Here is a 9,584-nt window from a genome sequence, read left to right on the forward strand (position 1 = left end):
TTTCACTGCTAAAGAAGAATTGGCAGAATGTTCGGGCTTTGTATATCAAGAGCACCATGGGCAAGCCCCAGCGTCTATACTAAGATACAGCTCAATAAATCTTACTGTTTAGACCAAAAAAAAAAAATAAAATAAAATAAAAATAAAACTCAAGAATGTCAAAATGAGAATCCACTTTATTTCTAACCACACATCTTTCTTCTTCTGGCTTCTCAATTCTATTTTTCGTTATTTTCCATTTTTAAAAGTCCTGATACACTTTTACCTAATTGAGGTAGTTCTGTTAGGATCATGCTTTCCCATTTCCAGCCATCACCATACTACTTGATGTTGTTGTAACTGTGGAGTTGGAATAGACCCATAGCTGACTCTCTAGCAGATTTCTAGAAGCAGTTAATAAACCGGGAGGAGATTCCCCATTCCACATCCTTCTCCCGCAGAGTGGCTGGTGGCCTCGAACTCTGTGCCTTTGGGATTGCCGCGCAGCTCCTTGTCACTAGGAGACCATACCATTAGCCTTTCTAATTGTACACGCACTAGCCCAAGAGTCAAACTGGACCCTGTATTTCCAACTTCTATGACTTTCCTTTAGAAAGCTTAAAAACCATAGATGATTTCTTTCCCTCCCTCATTCATGTCTCCTGGAAGCATGTGACAATATCTGATGATATTTGTGGTTGTCACAACAGGGAAAGAGTGCTATTAGGATATGGTGGGTAGAGGTCAGGGGAAAGGCTAAACATCTTAAAAATGCAGAAGAAAACCTACACACTACAAAGAATTTTCTAGACCAAAATGTCAAATTGTGCAGAGGTTGAGAAACTGCTTTGATAAACTGTTAAAAACTAAACCAAAATAAGACAAAGAACACCTTCAACTCCTATTAGAATTCAGTCTGGTTATTGTCTCGTATTTAAAATGTTTCATAATCTGATCTAGTTTAACCACCCACTCTCACTAGATGGTTTCCTCAAACGCTTCAGGGAAGATGTAAATAAATGTCAAACTCTAACACAGAAGGTCCTTATCACTTATGATCTCATTTTAAATTTATTATCACAATAGATTATATATTCTTGAAGGCCCTAAACACTCTATTTCCATTTTTGACCCAGGTCAGACATACCACAAAATACCAGCTTATGTTCATCTAGTTCTGTTTATATCAGTTCTTCTTATTTGATTATCCCCGTAAATTCATGACTAAGGGATAATTTTGTCTGTTTGAATGAAGGAAAATCAATTAAATTCTTGAGTAAGTCGGTGTTAAAGATTTTATCCATCTCTCTGAATCATACCTCTAGGTTTATCTGTAACTTTGTCAGGCAGGTGAACAGAGTTTTTTACTAGATTTCCAGTGAGTGCAAAACAAGTTAGAAAAGAGTATCTATAGGTTTGGAATTAATTTAAAAGAACAAAGATTAATTAATTAAGGAAAAAAGGACACTGGGGGAAATAACATGATCTTAGATTTGCAAGCAGAATAGGAAATTACAGAGAAGGTATTTCAAAATCCTAACTGCAAGAAACTCAGCAGGTACCATTCCATGAGACCTAGATTGGAGACCACCTTACGAAGCCTGGAAGTGTTCACAACTCAACATTAATGACAAGACCAAACTGAGGAAGAAATGAGGCAAATGATGCCAAAGGGAGGGATCCTAGCTGATGAAGAGATCTTACTATAAAAAATATGCATTTAAAAAAAAATGTAGGAAATGACATTGAATTCATGGAATACTTAAAAATCTTACAGCTGAAATTACAAATAACCAGGTTTGCAGATGCTAGTAACAACCAAGGAGTCTTAAAGACATACTGTTGTTATTGTTAAGTGCCGTCGAGTCACAGGCAACTCATAGCAACCCTATGAACGAAGTCCTGGACACTTCCTGTATAACTTTCATCCTTTCTCCAGGTTCACAGGGTTTCCAGAGGCAAGCTACTGTGGAAGTAGATGCCACTCCTGCTTCCAAGTTTTAGGACTAGATGTATCTAATCCAAGGTAACATAAAGACTGAGGTATAAATATTAATTCTACCCCTGCAGCCAAAGTCATACTGAAGATTTACAATAAAAACACAATCTATCCAACCATTACCTGAGAGACAATGAGGAGTGAGAAAAAGAATAAAACTCAAGAGTGTTTCATGACTCTCAAATGCCTGTGTTTGAACCTGGCTTTATTCATGCTACCTTATCTTGTTGCTGCTGTATACACTCTGAACTGACCCATAGCTGACTCTCCAGTAGCTTTTCAGAGGCAGTAAAATGACATGGGAGAAGGAGACAGTTTATCTTTCTTCTGTGGAGCAGATGGTGAATCAGAAGCACATACCTTCTATCTTATCTTTTTGTGCCAAAAAGTTGCAACAAATTTATAGGGTTTTCAAGGGAGTAATCTCAAGGGTGGAGACTGCCCATCCTTCTCCAGCAGAGCAACAGGGTGGGGCATGGGACCATTGGATTGCAGAGCAGATTCTTACCACCAGGAGCTCCTTATCTTATCTCAGCCTAGTCATTTAAACTGAAATAGGCATATGCATTTGGTCTTCTAGAAATAAGGCTGAAATATCTACCTTACAGGATTATTTGGATGGTTAATTGGCCACTGTAGGTAGAATAGTGAAGTGTTGGACACAGAGTGAGAAAACTGCTAGTTCCCTTCAGCCTTTTCTCTCAGTTCTTCTCAAGCGGGAAAAGGCTAGAAAATGGACAGTGGCTAGCTGCTCTTGAATACATCCTAAAGAAACCAGAGCTATGACTCAAACAGATGTATGCACACCCATGTTTATTGCTGCATTACTCACAATAGCAAAGAGATGGACACAACCCAAATGCCCATCAACAAACGAATGGTCAGAATATTCACACAATTAAATACTAAATAGTACTGAAAACAATGAACCTTTAAAGTATTGCCCATCAACAAACGAATGGTCAGAATATTCACACAATTAAATACTAAATAGTACTGAAAACAATGAACCTTTAAAGTATTACACAACATGGGAGAGCCTGGAGAACATTATGCTGACTGATATATCTCAGTCACAAAAGGATACATACTGCATAACACTACTGTTATAAAATAGGACAGACATGGGGGGGTGGGGAGAGAATGGGAAAAGAATGGATAGACAATGAACACTGCATTGGAACTGATGAGGGAAAGAACTGTTTAAAAGGAATATATGGTTAGGCATTGTATGTATGACAACAATCTCAAACAAGAGGTGCAATGCAAAGTGGACTGGGGGAGGGGGAAAAAGGGAGGGAGGAAAATGTTCAACAATGAATTAATTTTTAAAAAACCTGTGATGCATTGAGAAAATCTGTGGTCAAGGACTTCTCCCAGTGCTAAAGAGCAACAAAGTCAGTTTAAAGACTAAGGTGAGTCAGATCCAAGTCAGGGTCTTTTCAGCCACTTCCTCTCCATCTGAGAGCTAGCTGGACAATGACTAAGGAGACAGAAGCAGCAGTGATGCCTTTGAGTTGTGGTGTTGGAGAAGAGGTCAGAATATCTCACGGACACTCAAGAGAACAATTAGGTCTGCCCCGGAGAAAGTGAATCCAGGGTGCGCAACCGAAGCATGGATGGTGAAACTGTCTCACACACTTTGGGCAAGTCAGGAGAGGCCAGTCCTTGGAGAATGATATTATACTTGGAAAAGTGGAGCGTCAGAGCAAGGAAGATCTTCAAAGGGATGGACTGACATTGTTACAGTGACTGGGCTCATAGGTGGTGAGGATGGCACAGGATAGGGCAGAGTTCAGAGACATTGTTCATAGAGCTGCTATGAGGCAACCTGAAAGCACATTACAATAATCAGCCTCAACATGAAGTAAAGGCAGAGTCCCAAAGGTATCTGCATACAAATGAGAGTTACTGGCAGAAAAGTGAAGATTAAACACGTTGCCACTGAGTTCACAGACTCCAGCTAAAAATCACATGAGGGGAAACTGCCCCAATTTTCTCCAGGTGAGTTGCTTATGGATTTGAACCACAGGAGAGCTGCCACAAGAATGACTGTGAGGGGAAAGTTTAAATCAGACCCACATGACAGTGGGCTTGGCTGCAATCTTTACAAAAGCAGATCTCCATTTTTTCTCCTACCAAGTGGCTGGGGAACTGTGGTGGTCGAGTGGCAAGAACCTGCACTGCAATCCTAAAGACAAAACAGTTTGAATCCACCAGCTGCTCCACAGAAGGATGGGCAATCTCCTCCTATGAGATTTAATGCCTCTGTAAACCTGGAGGGTCAGTCATGAGTGGGTTCCAACTGAATTGCCCTTCTACCACATGAGGCCAAATCCTCCAAAATCCAGCCTTTTCTTCTGGATAGGTCTTTTTCCCTCTGTATTTTCTGTCTCTATATCTTTGCACTTCCTCCAAATTTTAGTAAAATTTCTCCAAAAAGTTGTTTTCACTTCCTCATCTCTCAGCTGACTTCCATTCCCATCACAGGACTGAAATATGTCAAATCCAACTGCATGCTTCTGTCTTCATTTTACCCAATACTTTAGGCTCTGACCTTGTATCCGTGAGACCAAAAGCAGACATACACGAGAAAGGATGCCTAGCTTAGTACAACAGAAATTTTAAAAAGAGCTTGTCCAGGGTAATTTCAGAATGAGTCAGCCGTTTGATGCACAAAGCTAATGTTATCATGCTTAGCAGCATAGCAGCAATACCCTCACTCACCTATGCACTATTCTATTTCATCTGTAACTCAGTTCCAAGTGTGTCATTTTCAAAATAAGAAAGGCTTTATACTATCATTACTGCTTCAATATGCAGCCTCCTGCGCTGGGAAACACTGCTATGTGGGAAGCCCGACAAATTACCAAGCCCCCTTTTTGCATGAAAACAACTTCGTTTTCATCTAAACTCAACATTCAAATATCCGATTGGCAGAGATAATACAGTACTACAACCTCATAGTTAGCTCATGAACTCATATGCAGATATTCTGACTAGTATATACTTTATGGAAGCTATGAAATCAGAAATGTAACTAGGCCACCCCTTTCCTCGGTTAAAGGGGGCATTCTAATGCTGGCACGCGCTGGAAAATGCTCTAGTTCTTAAACCTCCCCAACATGCAGGGAAATAATGAATAAAAAGGGGGTCATGAGTAGGAATTAGTTGGCTTTCCTTCCATTTACAACTACAAACCTCTGGATTTTGATTTCTTCTGTTCTCACTTCTCTTTGGCTCTAGAAGCCACTCCCTTCACCTCAACACGCAAAGACCCATCCATTTTTTTGTGCAGGGTTGCCTCTCTTACCCAACAAGGCCCCAGAAGGCCCGGCTGGGCAAATCTAATGTTTTCTTGCGTTAGTGGCAGCATCAAAGTGGAGCCCCCATCGTACTTCGTACACCACTGGTCACGATCAGGGCAGGAAGGGTGTGGGTCATATAAGAGCACCATGAGCCAGTCCTCCTACTTGCACCCTCCACGCCCCCCAGTTCCACTCACCCGCGTGGGACATGGGCGCGGTTAGGTTTCCGTAGCGCTCCTCGTTATAGATCACCACGGCTGAGGCGTTCCTCCGCGCCGCCACCAAGACTTTGTCCTTGAATGTGCAGCCCCCGCGCGCCACCAGAGCCACCCAGGGCGTAGCAGCCTGACCGCCAGACGCGGGCACGTGGAAGCGCGTATCGGGCGCGCAGCCGTCCGGGTGCCGGTCCAGTGTGCGCGGGACGCCCACCAGGCCCTGTGCACTCTCCTTGGGCGAGTTGTCACCGAAGCGACCGCTTTCCGAGACGCTCCGCACGGTCAGGTTCGTCTGTGGGTCTACGTACGCGGTGCTCACGAGGGCCGAGTACCACTCGAGCGCCCGGCCCCAGGCGCCAGGAGCGCTCAGCGCCAGGACTAGCAGCGCCAGCGCACCGCGGGCCCCGCCGCTGGTTGCCGGCCGCCGACACCAGGCCATAGCCGCGCCGCGGAGGTGTAGAAGAGGAGTCGGAGGCGAGAACCCGGCCGACTCCTGAGGGTGCGCAATACTGCAAGGCCGCCGAAGAACGAGAAGCGACGAGAAGCGGCGACCAGAAAGACCAGAACCCGCCGCCACTGCCGCCGCCTCCGCCGCCGAGCCGGAGGAGAGCGAGGCCCGCCGCGGGGCGGAGATCAGGGGGCGGAGCCGCGCGGCCGCGGGCTGAGCGTAGGCGCACACGCTCCTTGAGGGACGGGGAAAGGGGCGGGCCGGTAGGAGTGGGCGGGGCGGGGCCTGCAGCTCGGTTTGCAGACCCCTTGAGTTCACGGGAATGCGCCGGATTCCCTAGACTTGCTTATTTGGAGGTGCACATGGCATCCTAATGATCCCCAGAATCCCGATGGAGGCGATTTCGCGGTTACCCACACCACAGCATAAGAACTGTTGGGGGGGCTCCCTGAGGACGAGGCTGAGCTTGAGTAACAAGCTTAGGGCACCCCCGAAGCAAAGGGAAGTAACCCCTCCCCCCACCCCCACCCCGAGATGGTCTTGAGTGAGAGCCCATCAGAGAAAAGGGAAGCTTCTCTGGGAGCAGGCTGTGGGACCGCATTTGTCTAAAACCACTCTTCAGAAGTTACTGTGCAAGGCACGTGGCAGTTTGCTTTTTAGCTTGGTGGAGAGGAGGCTGTGCTGACTATAGAGCTATATCCTGAGTTGTAACTTGCTACTTTTCCTCCAAAACCGTAGCGGGGTGGAGGTGGAAATGAAAAGAATAGTAGAGGGGGTTTTTTTTACCCACAGCAAAACACATTTATAGATTTTTTTTGTCAGCAGTTTTGCAATGCTGATTCCTTATCGCTTCTTTCCAATATTAATTCACAACCTTTTTTTCTACAGTATTTTACGTATAATCTGTAATTCTGACATGAATATGAAATCAAAACTACCTCTTTAGATAAGTACTTAAGCTCTTTACAAGCTGGGGCAGGGATGGTATTTGTTATTTAGAAAGAAATACACTGAGTGATTTTAGACAGTATAAAACCAACGTGGGTACAAAGCCTACTGTTGCACAAAAACACCCCCAACTTGAGAACATTAATTTCTGACTGATTCATCTTCCTTATTTGAACAAAAGTCTATAATTGCGGGAAGTAGGTTGTCGCTAGCACCAAATGTTTTCGTTGTACCTTAAACCCTCCCACGTTTCCTATCTGGTTTTAGTCTTTCTTGCACTGCATTTTAAAACTGCTGTAACAAGGCTACATAAAAATTGCATCTAAAAAAAAATTGCATCTCCTCTCCTTTTCCACTGAAACGAATTTTAAAATGCAGCATGGGTCTCAACATTTCCCCTCCTGCTATAGCTAAAATAGGGAAGGTATTTTTCAGCCTTCTACTAGTCTGAGAAACAAACCCACCCAGAACCCTCCTCCCGCCTCCACTTCATGCTCCAGCAAAACTGAATGCTTTTGGTGCCCAGAACATGACTTTTAGTGTCATGCTGTCTTGCAAATCCATATCCTTCTTGAAATTACCTTCTGTCCTTCGCTCTAGGCATGGCAAATACCATTTTAATCATCAAATTTTAACTCTGAAGCCATTTCTTCTGCAAAACCTACTCTACACAAATTTATTTGCTTTTATTTCCCATGCTGCTTATATTTTGCTTACATATTTCTGTTGTGCCAACAGTTGTTGTTGTTGTTGTGTACCCTTTCATCAGAACTGATTGATAGCTTTATCTCCAGCAGGTTTTCAGATAGTATATCTGGCTTCCAGAGAGCACCTAGTGGATTTGAGCCCCATTCTTTTGGGTTGCCAGTGCAACTCCTTGCCACTCACCCACCAGAGTTCCCATTTACCAGCAATACTGTTGCCTAAATATCATGATCTAGCCCTTTTTGTGATATTGTACAGTCTTCTAACACATGACATACAGCCTCCTTAAACTCACTGGTGGATCAGTTTTGACTTAATTCCTACTGACAGTAATGAATTGTGTTTTTTAAATAGTATTATGAAGAGAGCAGGACTGGCTCATTGGTACAGTTGTCACTTTACACCTTGTGGTAGACCTGGGTTTAAGGCCCAGCCAGTATACCTCTTCAGTGAATGCTTATGCATTGCTATGACACTGAACAGGTTTCAATGGAGCTTCCAAGGTTAAGATAAACTAGGAAAGAATTCCGGGCAATTTACTTCTGAAGATCAACCAGTGACTGCCCTCTGGCTCAAACGCTCCCTCCCTAACCAGTCATGGGAATGGTGCAGAATGGTCTAGCGTTTTGTTCTTGTGCGTGTGTGGTCAGTGTGACTCACGCTCACTCAGACACAGTTAACAACTTCCCCAAAGAGAGTTCTTGAAAAATTAGTATTAAGAATGTATAAGTTTAGTGTATTGATGTATTTCAATCATTTGATATTATTCCTTTTTTTAAAAAAATTTATTATTAATTTCAGTGAAAATTTACAGAGACTTTGGGTTTCCATGCATTCATTGTTGCACCTCTCCCAACCTTCCCACCTAGTACACGACCCTCTTGGAAAAGTAAAAGAAAAATTCTTTCATTGTTTTGCAACCCCTCCCCCAGGTCCACTACACTATGCAGCCTTTGCTCTGGACTCGTGTCATGACAAAAATACCTAATCACATATCCCTTTTAAACTGTTTCCTCCCTTATCTGTTTCAATGCAGTATACATTATTGAACCCATCTTTCTCAGTCTCCCCCTAACCCCTATGTCAGTCCTGTTTTACAACAGTGGCACCATGCAGTATTTGTCCTTTTGTGACTGAGGTACTTCACTCAGCATAATGTCCTCCAGGTTCACCCATTTTGAATAATATTGCATAAGGTCCTTGTTTTTCAATGCAGTGTAGTATTCCATTGTGTGGATATACCACAGCTTCTCTATGATTTATTTGTTGATGGGCACTTAGGTTGTTTCCAACTCCTTGCTATTGTGAACAAAGCCACAATAAACATGGGTGTGCATATATCTGCTTGGATGTCAGTTATGGTCTCTTTGGGGTATATTCCCAGTAGTGGAATTGCTGGGTCAAATGGTATCTCTATTTGCAACTTTTTGAGAAAGCGCCATACCACCTTCCACAGTGGCTGTATCATTTTACACTCCCACCAATGGTGAATAAGGGTTCCAGTTTCTCCACAACCTCGCCAGCATTTGTTGCTTTCTGGTCTGTTAATTTTGCTATTCTCACGGGTGAGATGATATCTCATAGTTGTTTTGCATTTGATATCATTCTTACCCAAGCTTAAATGCTCATATCTCTGGCCATTGGAAGCCTTTCCAAGTTGGCTTTTAAATCAGTTTGTTAGGATTCCAATGTTCTTTGATACAGCCCTTACTTTCTAAAGTCAACCTAAAATCAGCAATTTTTTCCCCAAGGACTTCTCTTTGCTTTTAATTGTGCTGTTAGGTACCATCGAGTCAGCTTCAACTTGCAGTGATTCCGTGTCAATAGGAGAATGCCAGGTCGCCCACCATCCTCACAGTCCGTGTTGTGGTTAAGCCCACTGCTGGCAGTTGCCACATCGATCCATCTTGTTGTGATCTTCCTCTTCTCTGAACTTTCTGAGCATGAGGTCCTTCTTCAGTGATAACATAGCCCAAGTTTGT

General features: G+C 43.5%; 1 protein-coding gene across 1 annotated transcript in view; it reads right to left on the reverse strand.

The window, feature by feature from the left end:
* The window catches only part of RNF149 (ring finger protein 149), a 37,895-nt gene extending 31,930 nt beyond the window's left edge, over positions 1-5,965 (reverse strand). Inside the window, exon 1 of the mRNA XM_006887802.1 lies at positions 5,484-5,965. Coding sequence (XP_006887864.1) covers positions 5,484-5,940 — 457 coding nt within the window. The 5' untranslated portion in view covers positions 5,941-5,965. The remainder of the gene's footprint in view (positions 1-5,483) is intronic.
* Positions 5,966-9,584: the final 3,619 nt, after the last annotated feature.

This window comes from Elephantulus edwardii, unplaced genomic scaffold, assembly GCF_000299155.1.
Source record: "Elephantulus edwardii isolate Elephantulus edwardi_28Jun2011 unplaced genomic scaffold, EleEdw1.0 scaffold00062, whole genome shotgun sequence".
Taxonomy (NCBI): domain Eukaryota; kingdom Metazoa; phylum Chordata; class Mammalia; order Macroscelidea; family Macroscelididae; genus Elephantulus; species Elephantulus edwardii.